Source organism: Rhamphochromis longiceps, linkage group LG3 (assembly GCF_057381845.1).
Source record: "Rhamphochromis longiceps isolate RC_006_pf linkage group LG3, R_longiceps_female_GT1.1, whole genome shotgun sequence".
In the NCBI taxonomy this organism is placed as follows: Eukaryota; Metazoa; Chordata; class Actinopteri; order Cichliformes; family Cichlidae; genus Rhamphochromis; species Rhamphochromis longiceps.
Window position 1 is genome coordinate 35,361,808 of NC_140559.1, and position 27,927 is coordinate 35,389,734.

Sequence of the window (27,927 nt, forward strand, 5' to 3'; positions counted from 1 at the left end):
GCCAGACTGTCTTGTAATTTTTTTAAAGTGGTCTTGGGCATCAGTTCGCAGGCTTTCTGAAGGTCTGTTAAGAGTTCTCTTTGGACCTGCTTTGTTACCCATTTCCAGTCCAGTCCTTGTACCTGACCATTTTCAGAGTAATACATTTATTTATCTCTTAAACACTGATCTACGAAGCATGAAAGGTCTCCTAATGGACCACTGCTGTGTCTACTCATTACAGTCAACTTAGCAAAGAGCCATCTTAACCAATTTTAGTTACTCATCCTGAAAAGATCCAACTCATTAGATTACGAGCATCTAGCTGCTACTTACCCTCTTAATTTCTGTTCAACCAGCAAAGATGCGATTATGTTTTTCACACAGCTGCATTACCTCCTATTTTCTGCATGTATGTTTAAAAAAACGAGACGCTATAGTCAAACATTCTCAATGAAAGAGACAGAGCAGAGTTGAGTTATCATCAAAACCAGTTTGTGTTTTATTTCGAACAGTTTAGACACCATCAGAACCAGCCGTCATTCCCAAACTTCACTGCATCTCCACGGATTCAGAATGAACGTCAGACAGCAGCAGCCCCACAAATACAAACACCGAGAGGACAACCTGGTTACTGGTCCTTCAGATCAGTCTGTAGTCGCAGACTCTGCATGAACAAAAAACCCTCCTGTGTTCAGCTGGTACAAAAATATGCAACCATTTAAAAAGCAGATTCCCTTACTTGTGTTTACCTGACCTTCATTTTAACAGTGTTGGTCTCGGTGAGGCTGCTGCTACTTTGCACACTAAAAACATACATTAGAGGAGTGTTAATGATGCATTCAGTCACTGTATGTCCGTCACATACTGGGTTAAACACATTTATTTGGCGAGACTGAAAAGGGGAGTGATGTGGACGACCAAACGCTCTGAAGAGACAACTGTTAAAGGAAAAATCCACCTGTAGCTGTCCGTCGGTGCTTCTGACTCCTCCCCCACACCAACAAAAGCTGTTGCATTTCATCAATTTCCCATAATGCTGTTCAAAAAGCACACAGGGGATGCTTGACTGCTGCCTTCTGTTACTCGCTGACGTATATGCTTAATTTTAGATTAATAAAATCTATAAAACAATAAAAGCAATAATAAAAATGACCAGATGAAAATATTTCTCTAAAAGGAACTTTTTATATTTTAGGGTGCAAAAACTGGCCTCTGTCTCTCCACTTCTTTTCTTCTGACAATATTTTAATACTCTTGGAATTGAAGGTGTAGCTCCAAGGTTTCCACTCTTTGCTGATGACATTTTATTTTACAGTGCTTAACAAATTTATTAGACTACCACCGAATGTAAGGGTTAAGCCACAGCTGCTGTATTTTTACGTGTCTGTAAATTTGAGTATAAAAACAAGAATTCAGTTTGTTTTCTGCCTATTAAATATAAATATACAAGTTTTTAAGATATTTCTTCAAAACTTTGACAGGTGTTTTACTTCTTGCAAATGCTTTGGTTGGTTTTGGTTTGCATGGAAGAAGCCAACTTGTTTGCAAACATTTGCCAACTATTTGCAGAATGATAGTGAAACGGAGAATGGTCATCTTCAAAGTTGACTGGATTTGCTTATGGAAACATGTCAGTTTCAGGACATAAGGCACAGCTTTAACTTTCAAGGTGAACAATGGTTGCACACTTTTTCCAGTTAGTGATTGCAAATAGACGGCCATATTTTGTGCAACCACAGCAATCTGCCAAACCCAACGCAATAACAAAGTGGTTTTTGGTGTAATAATCTCTTTGTGACCGATTTCACCCATCGACAGCCGGCAAACTCCAGCAACCACTCCCACATCTTAGCTAAAAAGCTCCACATTACCTAAGATGTGGAGAACTTTTGCATTAGACATAATAACGGCATCTGCAATATCTATAAATTTCTGCTGTCAAGCATATAAATGTGAAAGTTAAATATAGTGAAACCTTTGCAGTGGAACTACTTGAAGCTCAATACTAATATATACCATCTCCCTCAGTTTCTCTCAATCCAGTATAGTCGTTTTTCTGTCTTCTTATAAACATTGATCATCATTAGAACTCAAACACAATCAGGACAACACAAAATGAAACAAACACCAACACCAGCTGCTGATTTATTTTAATCCTTTATGTAACCTAAAGTGGATTTTTCCTTTAACACTGTGATCGCATATCAGGTTTTGGACAGTCATGTATTTTTTTGCAACATCTAATAAGAGAATGTCTATAAAGTGAGTGTATGTTAATAAACTCACAGCTCCATTGTGACCATTCCATATATTTGGGTTTGTTTGTTTTGGTCTGCCCGGTGTGCCAGATGGGTGGGGTTTGCAATTTTTAAAGCACCAGGCAGATTGAAGACATCAACCATAAGAAAGGTATCTTTGAGAGATAACGTACACTAATATTCTCGATCTAGATTTGTTGATTATTCCAAGCAAGCAATTATTTATATTCCAATAATAACATCTGTATTTATGTACACATCTCTCACTTCACACTCCCCAAATTAGATCAAAATAAATCCTCAGATTTCCAGAGCTGCCTCAGCAGACAATCAAAATTAGTAAAATACATAAAAATAAAAACAATGCAGAACATCAAAGGAAAAAACGTTAACATGGACATTCATAATAATAATAATATTTAAATAAAAAGAGCCTTGCTTCAACATAAGCATCCAACACATTGTTTCAATGAATTCTGGTTCTCATATTTAAAATAAAAAGAAAGGCTTCCAGCTGAATCTGTGGACTTCCATCTCCCTAATAATGTGCTTTTGTGCTTGTCTGTGTTTATTTACATCTTGAGTACACCTACACTTTGTTTATTTAAAAAAAAAAAGAAAAGGAATAAAAACAATATAAACATCATTTGGTATGTATGAACGCAACTTAAAGAGTCCACAGATTCTGTTGGTGTTTCAAGTCATTTGCAGCCAAAAACGACTTTCTTCAGATGTCCGAAAGTTATAAAACTACTAAGCCCCCAAGAAAAAACGAAACATAAAAATTGCGCAACACTTTCCTTTAATGTAGATTACTTCCTTTAAGTTGATTAGTTAAAGAGCAGCACAGACGTGAAAGAGATATAGTGTTGACTTTGAACCTTCGACTCATTGAGTGAAGTGCTTCGGATGCATCGTCAAGGAAGTCGCTCGATCTCCTCCCAGTCGTTTACACAGATTTGAGAACTTTGAGCCAAATGAGGTATTTGTTGAGTTAAACTGTTTGTAGTTGTAGTTTTATGTAACATAAATGGACAGAATGACTTTGGAAGAGGCTGACAGTGATTTAACTTTACCCACCCGATCTAGATTGGTCATATTGCTATTACCTTGAAACCAAGATAACTTGATCGGTTGGATAACCCATATTTTGCAGGATTCTGCAACATCCGGAGCTAACAGACACACGTCAGCTTTATACTGAGGAAATATAATATAGGCGCTGCTGAAAGCAACTTTATGCAAACTAGACAGGCTAAATCTCACCTAAACCTAACCAGTGTGCAACAAAGGTCCATATTGGGTGAAAAACAGGGTCTCCTCCTTCGCACTGTATTTGTGTTCAACATGGCCATTATAGCATTAGAGCACCAAAGCTAGAGGACACCTGGTGTGTAAAGGATGCATCTGGATGAGAATGCGTTGGAAAAAGCAGGTTAAGGCCAGGGCTCTGGCTGCACGACGTCCAACTTTAAACTTTCTCATGCTGGCAGAACTAAGAGAAAGGCTTATGCAACAAAGAGAGCGAAATCCACAAGCTCACATTATTTTGTAACATATTTTGGCTGCTCTGTGTTACGGACATAAAACCTGAATGATGATAAAAAGTGTCACTTTTCAGAGCACTTAAATCACTCTCTGAAGAAATGAAAATTACTTTGCAGTATTTTGGGGGATGTGATACGCCTTCAAGACTCAACCTGAATTCCCTTACATTTGTTTACTTTTTACCTCTGGGAGTCAGGGCTTTGTGCCAGGTTGTGGTAAAGTGAAAACACTGTACAGCCACAAGCATGAATGCTGTTACTTTCACTAAATTGCACGATTGAAGGACAAAATGACAAGTTTTCTGACAAATATTTAAAAGTGCTTTTCAGTTTTAAAAGCGGAGACAGCGACTTCACCGTATTGCGATGCACCCAAAATCCACATGTCACAGGTCAAGCAGCAGCCCTATTTTTTTTTTTTTTTTTAATTTGACTGTACATGTTAACATTCAAAACTCAACAGCTATATAATATAAACACCTTAAAGGCTGCATAGAGCTTTTTTTCTAAATCCGCTTTGCATCTGCTGTAGCTCTGTTACAAAGGAGTGATAGCATGGAGGCTTATCAGCTTAGGAGTGTAAAATATACAACAAAATAACTAAACTCGGGTTAAAAAAAAAGAAAAAAAAGTGTAACTATATTTGGTTTGTGCAATTATTAAGAAAATAATGGAGGCGGAAAGGGTTAACCCACAGCTGGAAAGCGAGACCGAGGCTTTAAAAAGGCTTCTGCTTCTCCTCAGATCAACTCAATCAAACCCTGTTTGTAAGTTTTAATTCTGTTTCTCAAAGTTGGCAAGTTTAAGATCTTTAAATATTTGGTCTTCATCATACTAGAGAAACGCAGTAATTTGAAGACCTGAGTTCAAACACGCAGTCAGGTATGCAAGAAAATGTGTCAAACATGTTGTGACCCTTAAAATCTTATATTCCGAAAGTTTTATTTGGAAGCAACTGGAAGATGTGACGCTGGACTTTCAGACATTTTAAGGACAAGAAAGAAAAAAAAAAAAAAGAAGAAGAAAAAACCCCACTTCTGTGTTCTGTGACTGTACTGGACACACAGCCCTAGAGACCAGCTGGCGGCATTTGGCAACCACTGGTTGCTAGGGAAAATTGTATGTTCCTAGATGGGTTGGCAAGTTGTTTGCTCTCAGTAGCTAGCATGGAACTGGTCCCAAAGAGGTATACGGCGCTGAACCGAATGCCCCCTTGCGATTTCTTTGGTTGCTAGCAGGTTGCCATGGTGACCGGTAGTTTGCATTAAAGGACTCAAAATACTCGACAGCAACTGCAAAATGTGTGACGCAAACTGGAAAACCGAGACCTTTAAAGTCAAATATCGATAAAGCGACCACAAGTTGGAGGTTTTGGATGCAGTACCCTGGCAAAAGCAAGCAACCACTTGCCAACTGGTTGGAGGATAAACTTTTGGTCACCAGATAATCACCGACCTGTCTGTAGGCCTGTGTGACTGAAGCCTTGCCAATCAGAATTCAGCACCACTAAGACGGCAGCAGAGCCTGTCAGCAGTTTTAAGATGAATCTGTAGTAAAGAAAGCTTGAAAAAAGTTCTAAATGCAAAAGGTGTCTCTCAGGTTTCTAACCCCTAATGGGGGGTCGACCCTTTGGAAGTAGTTGTTGTTTTTAGACATGAATAAGTGCAGTTTCTTCCTTAAAGCTGAGAAGACCAACATCACCGAGAATCTACACAAACACATTCATCTGTAATATCATCTGAAATTAGAAGAGAGAAAGTAAACATAAATCGTGGTTATATTTATGAATTTTACTATGTAACCCACTTTTACCCCTCTAAAGGAAGACTGCAGTTAATCATTTTTTGTCTAACCTACCTACATATGCAAGTTTTACTTTTTTCTTTTTTTTTTAAACTAAGGAAGAAGAAATCCTGCCCAAAATTATCCAGTTATGTGATCACTTGAAGCACTACTTACTGGAATCACTAAACGCTCAGCTGATTAATTAGCTTCAATCAGCTGCCCAGAGTAGCGCTAACATTCAAGTAACTCAATTTAGCCCAGGCTGCAATTTAATGAGCATTTCAGAAACAGTAAGATAACCACGATGCAGCTCATCTCACAGGATGCTTCGCCCCTAAAGCTGAAGCTGCTGTTGATGCTGAGGAGGGGAAGCCATTTAAAAGCGGCCGAGACAAACATGCGAAAGAGACGGTCTTACTGCAATAAAATAAACCGTGTAGCCGAGCATCAGCGGATCACATCCGCAGACCTTTAGCATCACTCAGCGTTACCAAAGGCTGCAATTTACGATTCTGGAGTGGAAAACGTGTTATGTAAAAACCTGACTGCCTGCCAGAGCTGCAGCTGCACGAAAAACACTTAAGCCAGAGTCAAAATTGGCGTGGCTGAAACTGCGAGATGAACCAGCTGTAGAAGGGTAAAGGCGTGTGTGCGCAGAGAGGCATCCATAAGCACATGAGACAAACTCGACAAACTTCGACACTGCGTGTCGTGTAGTGTGTAAAGTGGATATCAGAGCTGACTTAAAGGGAAAAAAAGCACTAGTCTCATAGTGCGTCCCTTTAAAAAGAAAAAGAAAAAGTACAAATGTGCATATTGTGGCATCTTTAAAAAAGTCAGACATGTTACAACAACACATACTCGAGAGCAAAGGAACGTGTGCTTGCTGTCAAAACCAGCTGGCATTTTAAAAATTAGCTTATGCTGTTGAAATACTTCCTTTGAGCTCTTTTCCCTCCCCCACTGTGGCACCAAGAGTGGCTTTAGACACTCTAGACGCTCTGGAATCTAGAACAGGACTGTTGGTGATCCAAAGGATTGGATTAAAAAATATAACATGTGGCAAAGTATTCTTTTCTTTAAACAGGGTTGTTTAAAAAAAATTATATAAGCTGCAAATTGTACTTTTGGTCAACGGGTTTCACTTTTTTCTCTTTATTTTTTTAGTTAAGAATTTTAAACCTGAAACAAAGAGCCTTACTCATGAGTGTGGGGAACATTTCAGCTCCATCAGCACCTCCCTGGTGGCTGGTTTCCATTTCAACCATCGCCTGTAACACTGCGCAGGACGCGATTGGCAAAACTTCACTATACAAAACACCGCAAACTATCATCCAAGCGCCGCGCTCACATTCAAGCCGTTCACTCACTACAGGTAGTGTCAGTGGTTTTGCTGTGACAGGTGGGACGTTAAAGGAATCTTTGGGGGAGTTGCGTGTCAGTGCAACAAGCCACAAAAAAGGCCGACTCGGACCTTAACCCCCCGACACCAGTTGCACCCAAAACAGCTGGTTATGCCGCATCATCTTCTCCTGCTCGTCCTCCACATGTCAGCCTCTTGGATTGGTCAGTCTGCCCACAGTGCAAAGCGAGTGTTGTGGAATCTGCCAGGGGGTGGGGGAGTGGGGGGGTTCTAGTGGATGTTTTTTTTTAAATATATTTTTAAGGTGCTCTGCTGCAGCAGTGTGGACACAGAGGATTTGAACGGTAATCCAGAAGGCTGTCACAAGACCTGCCGCACACGTCTCAACCCGTCCCGAGTGGCACTCCAGTGCAGCTCCGCCTACAGGAAATAAGCCTGGATACTTAAGTGAGGGCGGAGCAGGTGGCTGCCATAAGCCCCTCCCCCCTCTGTTGAGTGACAGTCTGTTGGGGACTTACGACCGCCTTGGTTCAGTCTCTCGACTGGTAGAACAGGATGTATCCTGACTCAGAGTTCTTGGAAATGTCCGAGGTCAGACCGTAGAACTCTTCGATCGCCTGCGCGTCAATTTTCTACGAGAGAAGACGACAACAGAGGTTAGAACCCGTATCAGGATACAGTAATAACCTGGATCTGGTTCTCCTTGTTTTTGCTTTCAAAGCAGTGTTAACGTCACTGGCCAATAGGTTTCCAACACCCCCAATAAACAAAAGACAATAACTAAATAAAAACTAATACAAGAGGACCGAAACCATGATGAAACAAGAGTATACACATGGACAAATGAGACGCTGTAACTCTCACCGGTTAAAACTTTGATACTTTATATTTTATTAAACTGAATCAAACTCAGCTGTAGTCTATTAAACTTAGCACAAGAATTTGTCTTCGTCAATGATTCCGACGGCCCCGTAAAATGAAAATGCAATGTCATATAACAGTTTTAAAAATATATATATCTTACAAAAAAGAAAGGAAAAAAAATATTTACGAAACTTATTCTGCAAAGTTACCTAATTTTAGGCATTTAAAAAAAATAAAAATAAATAATAATAATTTGAATGATAGTTTCTTGCATTTTCTGACCATGATTTTTAGGGCACCTCTCCTCATTCATTTGGACAGAGGCTTCAAAATAACTATCCAAATATCTGCAAAGATGCACAAGTGGGAAGAAGAGTTTCTACGAGGATCCAGTCATAAAATGTGATATTAATAAAGTGCAGTTTAAAATGATCAATTTACTTGCGCCATTTTAGTAAATGTGTGCATAAATAAGGAACAAAGAAACAATATGTTTATATGGAAGGTTTTGTGTGCACAATTCTCAAAATGAATAAATAAATTACCATTTATTTATTTTATTGTACTGTTTTATCTTCATTTTATCTTGTTTTCTGAATGTCACTTAAGCTTTTCTAGGGGTTTTTACATCTTTTGTTATTGGATGTCGTCTCTGAAAATTCGTTTTACATTTTCCACCGTGGTTGAAACATACCCTATTATAAGCACATCTAGTCTTGCTTATATTGATAATTGATGAATATTGTCTGGCTCCTATTCAATCCAGCAGTTTTCTGGGTTAAGTAAAGTTATGGGAGCTAGAAAACAAAAGCTGCACTTTTGGAGTGAAAGATATCGGCGTCATAATTGTAGAAAACTAAATAAGTTTGAGTTCCACGAGGAAACAGGCAAATGGCAGAAACAAGCAGCCAAAAAGGGATCAAAATAACTTATCAGAAAAAGACTTCAAGCTAAAATATAAAACAGAGAGAGGCATGCAGATTAAATCTCCACAAACCATAAAAAATAAGTTAATCTTTCTTCTCTGCAGACTCAGCAGAATCTTCCAGACCAGATGTCTGAGCGGGCCGAAGTCCCGCTGTAGTGGAAAAATACTGTGGAGTTTATATCAGTTTTAACCATCAGTCCCTGATGACTGACTGAGCTCTTTCCTGCAAACAGCAGGGTGATGTCTCCTACTGCCGAGGAGATTTAAAGCAAAATAAACCATTCTAACTGGGAAAATAACGTGTACGTTAGATATTTGATTTGGCTGAACTGCTACTGCGAATGCACAGAGAGGAGCACGTGTGTTTAAAATGACCTCCAAATGCTTGAAAGTATTTTCTAAAACACTAGCTGTGACCTCTCGTGCTATAATATAACCAAATCAACGCCTGTGTGACTATATAAGGAAAAACCAAACATTACAAGCATCATAAAAATGAATATTTGGGGGGCACAGGTGTCCTGAACTGCATTAAAGTATACTGTTTCACCTCATAAAGTGCACCCCGACTGTAGATGTGTTTTACATGCCTCGTTTTCTGTCTTTTTCTACCACCCCTTTAGTATAAGGCAGTAAGGCTGAGCAGCTTAAAACAGATGATTATATACAACTAGAACTTTATACTTTTTCCCTCCGATTATGCTAATTAACTGTGATACAACATGGATGTGTGTATATCCACAAAAAGCTGCTTGAAGCTACAGAAAACTACACAAATCTGTACAATGGTAAAGTTAAAAACAAACACACACACACACACACAATTAAAAAAAAATAAGGACAAACTGCAGTTAGTTTTGTGGCTTTAAGTCATCGCTGTAGGTCAACCCAACAAACATAACAGTTTAAAAAAATATATTATATAAAATATATATTTTTATATATGCTGTTGTGTTTTATCCAACTTTCCTTGTGTTTTGTGTAATTTTGCAGCATTTTTCCATTTGTAGGTGTTTTGTTAAGCTGCAGTGCATGTGAACTCTCAGAGCCACCGTACAATAGTGTCAGTTATTCTTATCCAACTGTATAGAAAAGTCTTGCAACGGCTAACGCGAACCAATTCATTCAGCATCCAGTTGGAACTGATGTACAGTGTTGGGAAGGTTACTTTTAAAACTTATTCCACTACAGATTACATGCCCCAAAATCTTTTTTGTAACGTATTCTGTTACGCTACTCAATGAGAGTAACGTATTCTGAATACTTTGGATTACTTTGGATTGAAGGTTAATCGCCATACCAATACCAACTAGAGTTTTAAATACTAATAGATAATAGATATTAATGAGTAACAGTAGGGTGGACATTAGGTAAGGCTGCACTTTTTGCAGCGACCTCGTATAGAAAACTATTGCGCGTATATAAAACAGGTCCGCAGCTCTGAACCGTAGCAAAGGGGCCTCTGGCTAATACGTCGGGTTCGTGTCGGGCTCGTAGCCAAAAACTAGCTTTACTTTGTTGTCTGGGTCAACTTTGCTAGCGAGAGACAGAGAGAGGCGTTGAAAGGCTGCTCCAACGGAACTTATTGATTCGGAGGAAAACACAAATATAGTGTAGTCGAGTCTTAATAGCTTACTTACAACCGGACTACACTGCCCATGAGGCTACATTCTTTAGGGCGATGCCTATAACACTCTGCCTACTGCCTTCATATCATTTTCTGAACAATAATTTTTAAAAATATTTCTCAGCAGAAATATTTCTGCTGAAAGGGCATAGCCTAATATATGAAACAGGAAAAGACTGCTGTGTAATCCCTTTATTTCAAAGTAACTGTATTCTAAATACCACCTCTTTAAACGCTAACTGTAACAGAATACAGTTACATACAAAAACAAAATACAGTACATATGCAGAGACCATTCTCACCAACTTCTACTGCAAACACAGTTCTTTTTCTCCCCCCCATAAGCAGGCTCCGAACACGACAGAAAGCCTATCCCATCTAGGGACGCAGCAAAATAAGCCTTTTCCTTGTAAATAACACTGTTAATAAAAATAACTACTCCTGACGTAGGTTATTTGAGAATTAATGAAGGACGCTAACACTGGCTGAGACTGTACATCTGCAGATCAGTGTCTCGTTTACCACTAACTACAGACTAAACGTCAGCAAGCTCTGGAACGCCTCATCGTGACGACTGCACAGCCAGCGAGCTGCTGATAGTTTGATTGCTGTGCCATACCTTTCCCTCTGGCATCAAGAAAGAAAAACATCAGACTGAAAGGTTACTTCGCTGAAACACAGCAGCACGCCGAAGCTTAGGCCGCGTGATGTGGCGGGCCGCCAGTGGCTAAAGAGCTACAGCAGGCCATCGGCTCACACTGCAAACTTAGCAGAGCTGCACTCCCTGTATGGCAGGGATATAGATGCTGGCAGATCTCCCTGTTTGGATTGATGGTTCATCAAAGTGTCACCATGTTATTTAATGTTTTTAAAGTGCTGCGTCTTTTCCTTGCTGACATGTCCGCTACTGAGATGACAGCGTGCTGAGTGGAGCTGGGAAACCGTTTAACGGGGGCTGAGCACTATCACGCTCCAAGGATGTCAGACTGTTGTTACTATGTAGACAGCCATGTTTTCCCTCCGCTGTCGCCACATCAGAGAGGAAAGCAGATGGTTTTGCAGCAGAAGCACACGGGTAATCAGCAGAACGGCAATTTCATGACAACCACACTCATCGGAGGGGGGGGGGGGGGGAGTGAAATCATTAGCTGCTGTGTAAAAGTTCAAAATAACAGCCTCTATGTCTGCACCACCTGCTCAGAGACGGTGAAAATTAAAGGAGGAATGAGGGCTGGAGCACACAGAGAAGCAGTCTCTCATATTTGTAATGTAAAAAAAGTGCAGGTCATCTCAGTTTATAATACTACGACTGAGATGAGTAATGATTCAATTAAGAGAAGGTACACGGTGACCATGAGCGAGAAAGGAGAAAGATAAATGTCCAATAAAAGCAGGTATGTTCTCATCTCTCATCTTTTTTCCTTAATGGACACTTTTATCCACCCGTCATCATTTATCCCCATCGCTAAACCCAATTTCAGCTCCTCATCAGGCTCAGGTATGCAGGTCGGCCCGCTGCAGGAAGTCCAGACAAAACATTCGGGAGAGCCAGGATAGACTGTGAGCCTGGAATTCCTGTCTGGTATTGGATTAGATGGGAAGCTTATGTGGAGATGGGAATTTTAATCTTTCAGTGGGTGCTCAGTCTGATGTGAGCTGAAACGCTGATGCTCAATTTAAACAGTTCACACTTGTTTTACCACCTTTAAACCGATCTGGTCTTTTTAAGGGGGTCTGTTAGACTCATTATGATCATTTCCAGCTCTGCAGTTTTATTGGCTACGATTAATGTGAGCATCTGCCACTGTAACAGCACAAAAAAAGAGAAAACTACTTATAGACGTCTGATTTCCTGTAAAATGCAGAAGATCGCTTCTCACCTCTACGATGTCGTCGTCAAACAGCAGCCAGAAGCCGTGGCTCTTGACGATGGTGATGTAGTGTCCGCGGTTTGGACCGCTGCAGGGCACAGACACAGAGACGCATTAAGAAATAAGACAGCAGAGTCGTGATGATTCTCATCATCCTTACTGCCAGCGTGGTTTTGTTTTTGGTAGTGTTTGTGGGTCATTCTGTGTTAAACACAACAGCTGGAAACGTTTTGAATGAATTCTGATAAAACTTTGTGGGGGTGTCGAGCAGGGTTATGTTAACAATCCATTACAATTCGGCTTACATCCAGTAAAGTCTTCAAGGTCTTCTTAATGATTTATTGGTGGCAAACTGACAAAAAGCCTGATAACTTGTAAGTGTGCTGTTTTTTTGTCAACATTTAAAAAAAACAAAATGCAACATTTGACCTCTGACCTCTCCTTCAAGGTCAATAGATTGACCTTCAGATCAAACTGATAATAAAGAAATAACAGAAAATTAGATCTATTTAAAACTATAGTATTACCTGTTGACTAAGTATTGTCAAGAGAATGAGCTCTGATTTGAAAAATGTGTAGTCTAAGAACATTATTACCTACTCCTACATAAACTCCTCATCCTATAAATACTATAAATTTTAAAGAAATTCTTCTTCTTCTTCGCAAAGTCAGAGATGGATTATTTTTTAAAAACTGGAAAAAAAAAATCATTTATTGTGAAAATGTTTTGCTGTTTTTTGTTGTTTCACGTTGTCAAAAGAGACCAAAACATTGGTGATGAACCGACGCTGCTGTTAGAAAGATGTTCACATCCACACGCAGCACAGCACGAGACAGTCTTTGTGTTTATCCAGGACGTCTGTCCTCCTGAGGAAAGCTCCAGTGTTAGATTACATCTCATCAGCAGGAGGAACATAGTCGAGTGACTAATGACTCGCACATGCTCGCTTACACATCAGCTGACGTCAACTCATCGGCCGACCGGACTTAGCGAGCCAATGGACACCGATTCAAACAACGAGCGGCCCGAGGAGAACCGCAGCAATGCAGTGTTTACAGGGACACATGGACTTATTTCCTCTTTATATCTTTATCCAATAAATATCTGATGAATGAGTTAATGAGCAAAGTATTTTCTAATTAAAAAAACCCGAATAACTTTAGGAATATTCCCTCTGTCCTCTGAAACAGAATCAAGAGACAAATTACTTAAAACCAGATGTTTCCAAACATATTTCCATATCCTTTTATTTAGTGCATAATTGAAGGTTTAAAAGAACTTTCTGTAAAATTTAAAACTGTTAAAAAACTCCAAAGTCAATTAAAACCATCATAAAAATGTGAGTAAACAGCAGCTGTGACTCAACACAAAAATATCTGTGTACTGTGTTGCAAAGATATCGACTGAAGATCAACTAGGCTGGACTTTGGGGCAACGCCAATTTCAACCACAAGATGGCGGAATGAGTTACTTGGTTAAATAAAGTTACCTTTATTTAACCAGGTAGCTGATTTTTATGCACAGTGGCAGCTTAAAGCATAAAGTAAAGCTTCTTGAGAGAAAGAATATCTCAAATTAAATAGCAGTGCGTTATGTGAAAACATCTACTGATATGCTGCCCCCTGGAGGTGAAGTGTTAATTAAATTTTGCTGTTAACAGAAAACCCAAGCCTCAACACATTAGATCAGGTACATACAGTCGATAAAGCTGATGTGGGTAGTACAAATTATAAATGTTTTACATTGTAACATCTGACACTACCGTAATACTACCAAGTGCATTTAACGTGATTGACCACACCACAGCTACCATAATGACATCCATCAGTGTTTGAAGTCGTGTTTTGAAGCCTTGAGGTGACCGTTTCCATGGTCGACATCTCGGTCTTTTAAAATTTGGCGTAATGAACAGCACGGTGGTTAACACCGTTGCCGCACAGCAGGAAGGTCCTGAGTTCAGGCTGAGGTCTTTCTGTGTGGATTTTGCATGTTCTCCCCATGTTTGCGTGGGTTCTCCCCAGGTACTCCCAAAGACATGCAGTTAGTTGGTTAGTTAATTGATCAATCTAAATTGCCCGTAGGTGTGAATGTGAGTGTGAATGGTTGTCTGTCTCTATGTGTTAGCCCTGTGACAGACTGGCAACCTGTCCAGGGTGTACCCCAGCTCTCGCCCTATGACAGCTGGGGCTCCAGCGCCCCCTGCGACCTTGAAAAGGATAAATGGAAGCGATTGGGTGGATTAATTGCACGCATGATGACTAATAATCCTATTTTTCTTAAATTTAAAATGGCCAAAATTATCAAAAAGTAACCTTCATATTTTATCCACTATGACCTGAAAATGAGTGTTTACAGAGGTCAGGGCTGAGAGCAGTTTCTTCAACTGCAATTGAAAATAATGTTTAAACATTCTCTTTTATACCATCAGTATAACGTCTGGGTCATTGAAAGACTGAGAAAACAGCGAGGATTTAATGAGTGACAAGGGGAAAAAAACAAAAAACCTTTCTGTTATTTTACATGGAAAAGCCCAATCGCATTATTCACTGGACACACCCTCACAAAAACACAGTGGGATGATGATAAAGGTCGGCTTACGAAAGGTTACAAAACTGAAATGAAGCCTTATTTCCATCTGGTTCATAAGTAGAGTTCACATCAGAAGAAAGATCTGGAAACTGAAATGTCGGCAGTTTGTTGGAGCAAAATTTAAAAAAAAAATAAAAATAAAAAAAAGGTTGGGGGAGGGGTGCTATTTATATGCAATATAGAAACACTTAAAACTCTGATAAGTATTAAATGGTTTTATAATCATTCAGCAAATTACTCACATATAATGTGAACAATGTCTGCTCCTCGGACTGTTATGAAGACTAAATGACTAATTTCAACAAGACTGTTTACAAGCTTGATCTGCTCATTTTTAACCATACAACACAAACTAGACTAGTTTGTGCTCTACTGCACGTCTTCCACTCATGCAGCTGCAAACATTCACATCAAGTTCAAGACAAAAAATTTAAAGTGAAATAAAACAATAAACTCTACCTGCCACAGTGCACGACGACAGCCACCAGGTCGTACAAACGATCCGGGTTGGTTGCGTCCCCGGACGTGTTGAAGAGGCGGAGCTCCAGGGGGAAGACAACGCGATAGGACAGTTTGGTGTAGCGGTGCAGCTGGTCCATGTATTTAAAGCGCTTTAGGTGGAGGGCGAGGATCATGGGTAGCTTCTTTACCCTCATCCTGAGTGAGAGAGATGAGAGAAATATTGATTTAAAATATATATATTTCAGAGCAGAAAAATCTTTATCTTTGAAGACTGAATTGTTGGATGAAAAAAAGAAAAGAAAAAAGAACCTTTTCATTTCGAAATTACAAAAAGCAGAAACACAAAAAAGTACGATCGATCTTTCCCCAACAAAAACCGAGAGGCTGAAAGCTTTCCACGCCAGTCCACAGACCTCCTGTCAGGAACGAGGAGCACGTTTTGTGTTCCTCCCCCTAATTTGGGAGAACCTTTTTCGTTTGTGCTGCTCTGCACGCTGCAGACGCTGGTGTCAGCATGGGCCTTTCAAGCTAATGGATGGTGCTTGGTGCACTTAGCGGGCTCTCAAAAACATTTGATGGTACGTATTTAAAAAAAACAAAACAAAACAAACAAACAAAACGTGGCGCCGTATGACGGACGCCATCGCGAGCAGAGAAGAAGACAAAAAGAAACTCATATCAAAGGGCAACACTGACAGAGGGACGTCCAGCTGCTGTTCAGTAGTTAATAATAGACTTCGCATTAGACTGACGCCCATGACGAACTTCTCAGAATGTAACAGGAAGGCAATGGTTGCTATAGCAACATCAGATGTGGTTTGTAGGGTACCGTCTAATGGAACAAATTTGTCCACTCAGAGAAACTTTCAAGTGGTTGTACTGCACTTACAGCTGTGTGACAGTTACAGGCTGTGATAACCGCTCCTACAGTCTGCAAAGCACTACAGCCCTGCACCGTCAGCGCCGGGTTTATCAAAACTCAAACATCAGTATTCATGGAAAACCAGTGTTTGGTCATCATGCAGTGAACAGAGTCAGCTGATAACATGCACGAGCTCATGCTTCAGCGATGATAGACTGATGTAACTCTGATGGAATAAAAACAAGAAAGTGACTTGTCTTAGATTTTTACTGAACAAATTACAGTTTATTTAACCCTCAGGCTCAAATTAAACTTTTTGTTGCTAATGCACAACCAAGTCCTGCAGTGGTACTTCTGAGTAAAAAAAAAAAAAAAATCATAAAATATGTATGTGGGGTAATCAGGTTGTTAGTTTTTAACTGTTGCAAATTGGCAACGCCTGCCTCGAGAGGGTTAAAGACTGTCTGATACGTTTCAATTTTACGTGTAACAAAACCTCAAGCATGCCCCCAAGAGCTTCCGATTATGCCTGAAGGTGCTTCTACCACCACTAAGAATATAACTAATTAAAATGTAAATTTAACTGCAGTTATGGCTCCCAACATCAATTACTTTTGAACAAGTTGGTTTTGTGGTTTCTAGAGATGTGCTTTTATCTCTTCTTTAACCCTATAACTGCACCATGTTTGATACGTGAGCTTGTGAGGCCGCTTTATCATCAGTGCTGGGTTTATTTCAGAGCTTAGCCAAGATGGAAAGTCTAGTAATGAGTGACAAACGTAGCTTTTCTTAAAAGTTCAACAAATGCGTGGCGTTTCAAAAGCTGCAATTATGATTTTCTGTCCGACTCGACCACCTCAGCGAGAGTTTTCCATGTCAACAAAATGCTTTATGTACTTGAGTCGCCACAGGTTGTGTACAAAAACAGAAGGAAAAAAAATTACAGCGAAATCTTGGATATGCTTAACACACACACGCACACACACTCAGGACACACTGAACTGCATAATGACTGCTCGCAGTGACCAGAGTGCCTGTCACACTCATAATCTGCAAAAGAAAAAAAAAAAAAAAAAAAAGCAAGTAGGATTTTTTTGCACGACAACGACACAAGCCCACACACACACTCTCTTGAGTGCATCGCTGACACGCTCGCTAGCCGTGCTCCACATGACATGAAGCGCAAACGGTGGCTGGAAATAGCTGACGCGGTTATACGGTGGAAAAGCAGGTGGTTAAAAGTTATGCTTTTGTCACTGGAAATAATGCTGTGCCACTAATATTTTACTGTAATGCTGCTGCTGGCACCTGATGGTAACAGTTCAGACTTCGACGTCGGCAGCATGTCGTCTATGGCAGCGGCTCATTGATAAAGGATGTAAAAGGCCCTGCAGTTACTTACATTCGGAAATGCTGCTGCCTGTGAGCAGCAATAGCTGACGAAACGTTCAGTATTTTCATCCTGCATCATCAGAAATGCCATCAATGTTCATTTACTTCACAATAAAGTAAAGAAACACATTTTTGGCACTTGTTTTTCATTTAGGGCCCGTCAGAGACCTTTTCATACTGGATTTCACTGTTTACATTAGCTTCTCTGCACCATCTGAAAACCTGCTGAGACCAGCAGATCCTACAGCATGAAATGTATGCACTTAACAATCAGGGGGAAAAGCCTTTGTGAAAGAGTTCCCTGGTAAGAGCTCTGTGTGCTCTCTGAAGGTCAAGTAACAGAGCTGGTTTAAAGGCAGCAAAAACAAAAGGTGATGAAAGAAAATCAGAAAAGTCACGTGATGATGATGTCACTCACCTTTTCTGGGCTTCCTGTTTGCTGCGACACTGCTCGCAATAATACTTGTATTCACTGCATAATGTCTCTGTGTTACTGAAGCCCCTGATGAGCAGAAACAAACGCCGTCACTGAGATCAGCCAGCATCCTTTAATCGTTCTTTTATTTATTTATTGATCGCTAATAAATTCGGCGTACCTGAGACAGTGCGTGATCGACGTGTTCTGCTCCACATCCACAGACAGATCCAGGAAGTCCTCGTCTTTGCTGCTCACCTGAAACAAAAGCAAAGGGCGAACGCCCAAGGTCACATGGTGTGTCGTTATGACAACGGCATTAATGACCTGATCGGTTAAACGAGCAAAGTGGAAAATTAAGATAAAAATTAATACTCAGTGTCTCACACAGATTTTACCTGTAGTCAAGTCTAGAAGCCAGATTAATGGCTTGCTGAGAGCTGGGTCGAGTTTCCTGTGTTACAAGAGGCTCTTCTTTTAAAACACCGCGCTAACATAGACTGAACGCAGGTCCAGACTTTTGGGTTAAAATCATCTGGAAGTGTGACGCTTTCACCGATTTGTTTATTTACAGCTTATTCTAAGTGTCATATTGATTCTATTTAATATGGGCAAGCTGTCAATCTGCACCTTACTGAAACCACTGATTGAACCACAACAGTTTGCAGTCATCACAAATAAACAGCAGCACTGAGCTTGGTGATAAAATATTTAACTTCAAAAGTTTATTTTGCCCCTCTGTGTGCTAATCTCATTTGCAATGCTGTTGCATTCTTCTGTTTCGTGTTCTTTGGAGATTTGACACTATTTTATAGTCATCTGATCATGTCTCTGACTGGAGGACGTGACACTCGGAGGGATTGTTTTGTGCAGAAGAAGAGTCATATAACCTGGGAAGGGTTTTCACATGAGCCCACAGGAAGCCCTGCTTTAACACAGAAATTTGATAACCCCCATCGTCATACTTCTTCACACCATCATCATCTCTGACTGGGGTTTCAGGTTTTAGAGAACCAGATAACACAAAGAAAGCCTGACTTTGAACTTGGACAATTAAGAATATGATTTGCTGAGACTGATTTTGGTGCTACAGCCAGCTGGAGGCAGTCACAGATACACAAGACATGGGCCTTCACAAACACTCCAGAATACACACTCTGTTTGACAAGGGAACAATCAGGGAACAGTCTGGACTTCCTGGAAAACGTAACTACTATAGGATTTGGATGAGAGGGCCGTTCCTCCATAGACTTTACTTTAATTGACCATTAAAAAGAATTCAGGTTTAAAGTCACGCCCATCTTCTTATACTGATCTGCAGTTCAAACTCCGAGTACTCGAGCCACTCACAGCTTCACAGTTGAGGCAGCGCGTCTCGTTGGTCAGCGTTCCTTGGAAGATCTCGTGCACCCAGGTCTGCTGCGTCTCCTTCCCTCCTTCCACTTCTCCACCTCCTCCTCCTGATTCGCTACTGCCTCCTCCTACTCCCCCTCCTCCCACTCCTCCACCTCCATTCTGAACCAGTTTTCCGTTCTGCTGCCGCTCCTGGCTCTTCTCCTCCTGGAGAAGGTCAGCGATGGTGTTGAGAAGGTAGTTGAGGAATTCGTGGGCGTCCTGCTGCATGTAGTTGTCAAACAGCTCTGAGAGGAACAAAATAAAAATAGCAAGCAGAACGAAACATAAACAGAAAACATAAAGATATATAGAGGCGTGAGAATAGAGAAGTGGAAAGAGGAATATAGGAAATAACAGACGTGAGAAGAAAAGAGAACAAAGAATAAAGAGCAATCAGAATGCTGGCAATGAGAAATATAGCAAATCAGGAGCCTGTCGTCTTCTCCTACATCTGCTTTCCCCTTCAGGATCTGGCTGACAATTATATTTCTTCAGCTGCGATAACCCTCCCCTTCCTCTCATTCTTTTCCTTTCCCCACTCCATCTGCCTCATCCCCTTTCTCCCCCGCCAGCCTCAGCTGTGCTCGTCAATAGTGAGAGGAAGTGGGGTTAAAACAAGCGACTGACGGAGGAAAGTCTCGGATTTTACTTCGACTTTTTTTTCTTATTTCGTACACAAACAGCAGCTGCACAATCTGGCAGAGCTGCAGAGTCGAAGCGTTCGACCTCAATGAATATTCTTTCTGAAAAAAGAAAAAACAAAGTTCAGCATCATGCAGAGTCACTCACCATTTTCCTTTCTCAGCCGTGAGATGAATTTCTTGGGCGGGATAACGCCGACTTTCTTCTTCTGTGTGGCGATGCTGTTGAACAGGTCAGCCAAGCAGGTGAGCAGGGACTCTTTACGGCGAGGCTGCACCTGAAGAGAAGAAGACGGAGATAGTCAACGTTACGCTGTAAAAGCCTCAGCAACTCAGAGATAGTTTAACATTATCTTATGGTACTACACTAGCCTGAACCTTGGTACTTGATCTACTCTATGGAAGTCAGGTTATGTGAACTATAGCAAAGAATGAATGAATCGTCAGTTAACCTAAATCTTTCAATGATGAGGATGTGCACATTCTGGACAGAGAGGAACGCTGGTTTGAGCGGGGGGGGCAAGGAGGCCATTTACAAGATAGACCATCTCTGAATCGAGGAGGGTACATCCTTCACTATCTTACATTACTGTGATTGCAGCCATTCCCCAACTCTCTCTAAATGTTGACAAACTAAGCAATCTTATGGCTCCATCACAACAGAGTCAAAAGAGGACGACAACTTCCTTGCAACTAGTTTGCTCCGTGATTTCACTGAATTTTAGTAGTTGGTTGCCCAGATGTGGAGTACACAACACTTGCAACCTCTGGACAGGCCCATGAGACTCTCATGGGATTAACTGCCAACGTGCAATTTAGTCAGTCTGCACTCATGAGGGCACTCATTGCTTGCGTCACATCTTTTTGCAATAGAGGACTTCACTCAGCTGTTTGAATTCTGGTTATGGTCCTACATAAAATCAAGGCTGTGGAGCCCCGGTGTAATTTTGCAGTTTGATAGCCGTCCTGCAGCAACTAAGTCAATATTTGTAAAGGAAGGCTTCTAAGAAATCCAGATCCAAATACAAATGAGTTCAAATAAGCTCAAATTAACACATTCAAAGAGGAAGTTGAGGCTATCAAATGGCTATAATGGTATACAAGATGAAAACCTATGAGAACCATTGCACCACAAACCAAGCACCAGATTTGGCTCAATTTAAACATCTGCTTTTTATGAAAACTTAAACGTGTAACTCTCTATCATATCAATATGGCATTTAGCTGTGTGTGCATTCTGTCAGGGCACCAGGTTTCATCTCAACAGTTCGTCTCTCTTTACTTACCTTGTACGCCAGCACCTTCTCCCTGAACGGTCGACAGAAGTACAGAGCCTGCAGCACCGAGTTACAGTAGCAGGTGTTTCCAAACTAGAAAGAAAAAGGAACAGAGAGAAGGCCAGGGGATTTAGAGGAAGGCACATTTTCTGCTCGTTTACACCAAATAAGCCACAGCAGTGCTAAAGAAGTGGCCTGACAACTAAACATCCGGTGTGAATCTTCAAACAGACGAACATGATTAGTAGCTGCTGGCTGTGCTCTGCAGTCTGCAGCAGGTAAACAGGTGCACGGCCACCACCAGATACTTACGTTAACCAAGCCAAAGTAGTGTTCATTTACGGGAAACTGTTCCGGTCCAATCTCCTTTTCCAAGGCAGAGGCATTGGCGCCCTGCAAGCAAAGAATTAAAACAAGGAAAAGAATGACTGTTTTATTTATTTTTTCCTGAACATTTTCATATTATTTTGGATGTGTAACAACTTGCAGTCAGTGTTTTTGTTTTAATGAAAAATGATCCATTAAAAACTTCCTTTGTCCTAATTTCCTCCTCAAAGTTTCCAGTTTTTCCTGCTCTGTTTTCTCTCTGCTCTGTTGGACTTTCAGCCATCTGCTTGCTGCAGCTTTGTTTTTCACTTCACATCCTTGGTTTCTGCATTTTATTTTCCTCTGCACACTGACGAGCCCCATTAATCACATCTACATATATGTAACCGTTTAAAAACATGCTGAAAAGCAATTTTATTGATACCCAAAATGTGAAAACTGACTAAAGTGAGGGCAACACATTCCGTCAATCTAGAGGGATAGTGTTGCATGACTTGAACATAACCTGCTGCGGTCCAGTTTATGTGTTCAGCATTAGTTACCATGGCGATCTAGCCAGGTAAAAAGAGAAGATGCCTTCTTGACACCGAGAACTCGGGACTTTAGGCTCAAAGACACAGACACATGACCACAATTATTCCCAATGTGTGCAAAAAGTTAGCAGTCTCGTTTCCTCTGAAGTATTTGTTACACACACTGGGCCGCCCAGGTCGTCAAAGCAACTTTTATTCATCAAGATAGCAGTCTTATTTTATTGCCATCAGTTTGTGACTGAACGGGGGCGAGTTGACCCTTGGACTGATTGTGTCACAGCTGCTCAAAACTTAACGTCAGTTAACAAACTAGTGCAAACGAGTCTGATCGGAACGTCACAGATTTAAGGCAGAAATTTAAAACATTTTTAAAAATCCCTCCACGAATTGTGACGTAGCTTCTGCAACGACAACTTAACCACAAAAATGACACAAGCTCATGGCAGCATAACCAGAACAAAACCAGCTGCAAACTGGTCGAGTCAAACCCACTACTGCACTGGCACAGCTGAATCAGGCCGACTGCTGTGTTTGTCAATTAGACAGCAAGAGTGACTGCCTGAATCTGACTGTTTGGAGACAAGTTGCCTAAAACCAGGAGACCTGCTGTGCAACTGCTCTGTGACTGTGGTGACCCGCAAGCTGAGGGTGTTCCACACCTCTGGTCGCTAGAACTGTTTTCAATTGCTGAGCAACCACCGATTTCTATTGTTGCAACGAGGCTGTAGCCCTGTTTTTATAGCTTTAACGTGACTGAAACATTAGTCCCACATTGATTAATCCCACAATTAATCAAATTTGAACCCCCATCGTCATCAGGCCATAACTGGACCCTACAGAGGTCACACAGGTAGTCTTATTCCTCCAGGTCGGCCATTGCGAGAATGAGCACTTCCAGAGCTACAAAATGACCTCCAGCAGAATGTGAATGTCTCTCACCAAACAATCAGAAACAGACTTCATGAGGGTGGCCTGAGAGCCTGACGTCCTTACACAACTCTACCACCCCACAGTTTTCTGTAGGTCGATCCTGATGTGGCATCCTTCCATTCCTCACACATTACCCAGTCCATATCATATTATAGATATTCAACATGACTTTTTCCCCCCCCATTGAGAGCTGAGCTGTTTTCTTTGCAGTGCATTTTGCTTCTATACTTCCACTCAGGGCAAGCCTGCAAAGAAGCTTAAAGTAACATAACATAAAGTGAAAGCACTGCCCTGTTGATTTTGTTTTGTGTTTGAGCTGCAGTAGAATAAATGTTTTTTAAAAGAAGCACTGCATTTATGTGAAGTGCATTTTGACAGATTCGTAGCACAGCGTGGATGTGAAAGCAGGGCTGTGTTTACGTGACAGTGCAATAAAAACACTTCTGAATAACACTGACATATAACCCTGCAGTCCTGCTAGAAACCAAGGATTAAATTACACCAGCGGGGAGAAACAGTGCGAGGCGAGGGGCATGATGATGATGATGATGCTGCTAACGCTTTGTACAGTCACAGACAAACACGACCCCCGAGCAGCACGGGGCTGTAAACAAAAACAAGCTCACTGATCTCAGAAAGGCAAACAAAGACGACAGCAAACATCTGCGTGCAGAGTGAGACGGTCTAAGCGTGCTCTGAAATCACACATTTTAATTAACTCGTGCTTTCTTTTTTTGGGTTATGCCGATTCTGAAACGAGCTGCACTTCCTGCACTGGTGGAAATGAAAGTTGAAGTGAAGTCGGGGCAGCACGAAAGGCTGTTAGAAAACAGCGCGAGTGGAAACTCTTAAGTGGCTGTTTTGTCAGACACCGATCGGGTTTGTTAATCATGACGATCGGTCGGGAGGATGCTAGGAAAGCATTAGTCTGTCTGCCCTTTCCTGCCCCCGTGCTCCGAAATAACTCGAGTCCACGAGACGAGCCGCGTCTGCTGCGTTTTAAAAGAAAATGAAGCTTCTTTCCTTTATTTCTGCGGATTTTTTTTGTAATCTTCCCAGCTCAAAATTAGTGTTTGAGTGGTGACCAGGCATGTAAGCATGACTGATCGGAATGTAACTTTGGGAATGAGTGTGTAATAACGGGTTTTATCTGCTCCCATCTTTTCTTATAAAGCGTGACAACGAGTCTCATTTCTTCTGTCTCTCCTCAAAGTTCACACTGAACTACAAATATATCGATATCTACCTATTAGACCTCAAGCAGCTGCTCTCCCTGAATACACTTTTAAGGTGGTTTAAGTTGGACCAGGGTCCTGTACTACCAAACAGTGCAATAATCCGAGTAACGTTATTTACTTACTATTGACAAGTCAGCAGGCGGTCATGGCATATCTGTTAATCTCTAATCTCGAACTATCTGTTACCATAGTGATGTAGGCTAACCCAGGGTTAACCCTGGTACTTTTTTTTTTTTAATTGAAATCTCAGTAAACTAAACTGAAACTTTACAGTTTGGTTCAGTTATTACTAACCCTGTTTGTCGAGGTTTTAGGCTTCATCACGTGGAGCTTAGCTGTGTGCATGTTCATGCGTGTTACTAGTCTACGCAACTGCCATGGATTGGACAGGATTTTTTTTTTTTTTAATCTCACACCATATTATCCTGGTTCAGTTAAGGTTAGATTAAATAATTATTTTTCTTTTGAAATTTCCCGATACTCTGGCCACATAGTGCTACTCTCAGCTGCTCCCTTATTCACAATTAGGCCTCTGTAGCCTTGCATGTTAATTTGGCTGATTTTCCCCCCCCCAATGGACGCACAGCCACAGAGGGGGATTTATGGTCCCTCTTTGGATCAAACCAGAGGATCTTTTGCTTGTCAGGTGAATGTGTAAATAATAAGTAATTTAAGCTTCTACTTTTAAAAATACAAATCCACCTTCGATGGAAGCAAAGGCAGTTTGTTTCAAAGATGCACTTCACTGCTCTGTTGTGGAAACACCAACGCTCTGAACCCTGCAAAGGTCCTCCGCCTCACACGTCAAAGGCAGGCGAACGCTTGAATTCGGCCGTGCCCCGCTGTGGCTTGTGCAGCTTTTGTTTGTGGCTTTCGCACTTTCCATACGACCAAATCAACTTTCTGTGGAAACAAGCACCATCCGGCCAGCACCTCGTAGCCCGCAAAGGTAGCAGAGACGAATCAAACTATTTTTTTTTCCTGTCTCGTAGATGCTGGGCTGTTACAAAACACTGGATAAGAGCTTACACACGGGAACAACAAATGACTGACAAAGACTGCAGCAGGCTTCTCCAAAGCATCTGTATCACCATCTGTCCTCCTCTGAAAGGTGCAGCACATGCAAACAGGACAAGTTACAGTCAGAGGTTAAGCTTGAAGCAAACGCAGAGCTGGTCACATTAACAGGAAACCAGGCAGTGTTAATGTCTCACGTTTTCACCTACAGCTTCTCTTTAACGAGTGGAGTGTGTCTGGGGAAATCTTATTTAACTCCTTACAAAGCATTACATGTGCAAACGTAAACATGGCTCCAGATCTGATAAAGAGGGCGGTATAAAAAAAGCAAAAAGAAAATGCAGTCACACCCAACAACTTTGGTTTCCTTTAAACTGTCCGGACTCTTCTGCCTTGTTGAAGGCTTCTTTATTTTTTTTATAGAAGTAAAGCCAAACTATTAGCAGGTTCACGGTGGGGGTTGGGGGGCATCCAGGGTGTATCCCATGACAGGAACTGCTGGAAATTTTCCACCAGTTACACATGAACAGGCAGCAGTCAGCTGGCTGAGCTGTTTACATCCGCCCATTGTCTGCCTATCACACCTTTGACTTACATACGCAATGGTACAACAACAACTTTGTCATTTTGAAGGCCCGTAAATTTTATCCAGCCGAGTCCAGAGACTGCTGCCGTGAGAGCTAGCATGCTAGGCTAGCTAGTTTTCGCCCTTCTCCGCGTAAACAAACCGAGGCTGGCTGTTAAAACACGCTTTGTTTCCCCGTGAAGCTCCTCTCCCTCTTTCCACACAGAGGTGCAGGATAAGTACTGGTAAACTGATGCTCCTCGCAGGCTCTACAACTTTCCCGAGAAACCCTGACTGACTGATGTTTTTTTCTTCTTTTAATTATGTTGTCCTGTCTGTGAGGTTAGCGAACAGGCTAGCGGAGCAGCTACTAGCCTAGCGTCCCTGGGAGGGGGGACCGGACAGAGGCGCAGCGTATTCACGCCCCGCGGATAAAAGCACCGGATTCGGCTTCTTACCATCGTACAAATCGAGGCGATCTTTCGGACTGTCATCAGTATTTCCATCCGTAAGCCGCCATGTTGGACCGAACCCCGATGGTGAAATAATCAGAGCCGCTGCGGCTGCAGAGTTCCGAAAGAGCTTTCTGCCCCTGTTTGATAAACCTGTCAGAGTACATGGACCGACAGAGGGAGCTTCCGGGGAGGGGGTTGATTTTCGAAATAAAATGGCTTAACGTATCCTTTACTGTTAAGCAGGTTTACAGGTGTGGTCAAAAGTTTTTTTTTTCTTGGGCATGAATTTCACTGGCCATTTGAAAGCTTTAAATAATGTATTTTAGAGCTGTTCTTTTTCCTATCATTGTACAGTACTAGCTAGCTATCAAGTTAGCTAGCTGCTAGACTCTATTGAGGGAAAATGAGGACAGTAGTAGGATAAAAAAAATGGTACAGTCTACTAGAAATAACCACCATAGTTAGTAAAAGTAAGAGTGCCACAGGTACATAGCAGGGGCTTTATGCTGTGAGAGGGAGCGAAAATTGTATTTATAATAAAAACAAATAGAATAGTAAGACTGAGATTGTGCTAGATACTAGTGCAAATTGCATTCATAATAATATCAGGGCACTCCAGCTTCCCTGACTTCTAAAAACAAGAGTTGCATGCACAAATGTAAATTTATGTTGGATTCACTCAGATAGGCTGTGGTGTTTAAATGGTTGTTAGTTGGTGCTAAAGTGTGACAAGAAAATATCCTGCTACACTATTAAACCCACATCACCAGGTTGAACTGTTAACACAAGGCAGGATGGATCCATGCTTTCATGTTCTTTACACCAAATTCTGACGCTACCATCCAAATATGGCAACAGTCATCGAGATTTATCAGACAAGGTAACACCTGGTGTGGTCTTCTGCTGCTGTTCAGAGATGCTCTTCTGCATACTTTGGCTGTAATGAACAGGTACTTGAGTTACTATGCATTATTATCAGCTCGAAGCAGTCTGGCTGTTCTCCTCTTACCGCTGGCATCAACATCAGTAGATATTTTTTATAGAAGTTGAAAAAAATTCCACTAAAATCTAATACGCCACATTTGACTTTTTCATATTTTCTGGATACTTTGTGTTTGTTTTGGTAATATATAACATCTGACCCACATTGTCTCACACAGGTATCCTGATTATTAAATGAATAATAATTTTAAAAAAAAACTAGAATATGAAAGAGAAGACTTAAATGAGACCAAAAATGAAAGTTGTAAAACAGACTATAGTTACACCAAGAGCTTGATAAAGAGTGATTTAAGGGTGGACTTGTAAAATCTATACTGAACTATAATGAGTGATCTGGATGAGGGCTTGGAGAGTGACGAAGGAGAGGCTTGCAGACAAAATCATGTTGTGGAGCTGTTTTATGGTTTCCAGTTAGTTTGTGTTTCTTTGTTAAAATTTTGGTCCCGACTGTTGAAACAGTGATGTGTGAATAACAAATTTGCAAAACTTGATGCAATCACATAATTAGACAAGTTAACTAACTTATATTGTAGTTACACTAATTATTTCTCACAACTCAAGAAAACTAAAATCCTGTCAGGAGTTAATCTACTGACACTCT

At 41.1% G+C, this 27,927-nt stretch overlaps 1 protein-coding gene across 3 annotated transcripts; it reads right to left on the bottom strand.

The window, feature by feature from the left end:
• Nucleotides 1–459: 459 nt before the first annotated feature.
• Nucleotides 460–27,539, bottom strand: usp12b (ubiquitin specific peptidase 12b). 3 transcript variants are annotated; one of them, XR_014909239.1, is made up of 11 exons: nt 26,328–27,539; nt 21,572–21,652; nt 21,269–21,352; nt 20,131–20,260; nt 19,297–19,586; nt 18,128–18,204; nt 17,950–18,033; nt 15,275–15,472; nt 12,235–12,313; nt 722–785; nt 460–646 (listed from the first exon to the last, which is right to left on the bottom strand). XR_014909239.1 is itself a non-coding variant. In XM_085395486.1 (10 exons), exons 1-10 carry the CDS (start codon nt 26,373–26,375, stop codon nt 774–776), a joined length of 1,083 nt encoding a protein of 360 aa, XP_085251612.1. In that variant the 5' UTR covers nt 26,376–27,539; the 3' UTR covers nt 460–773. The 3 variants fall into 3 exon arrangements, 2 of the variants coding, with proteins under 2 accessions (XP_085251612.1, XP_085251603.1); XM_085395486.1 differs by having other exon boundaries at nt 460–785; XM_085395477.1 differs by lacking the exons at nt 460–646; nt 722–785 and adding an exon at nt 2,844–7,567 and having other exon boundaries at nt 26,328–27,531.
• Nucleotides 27,540–27,927: the final 388 nt, after the last annotated feature.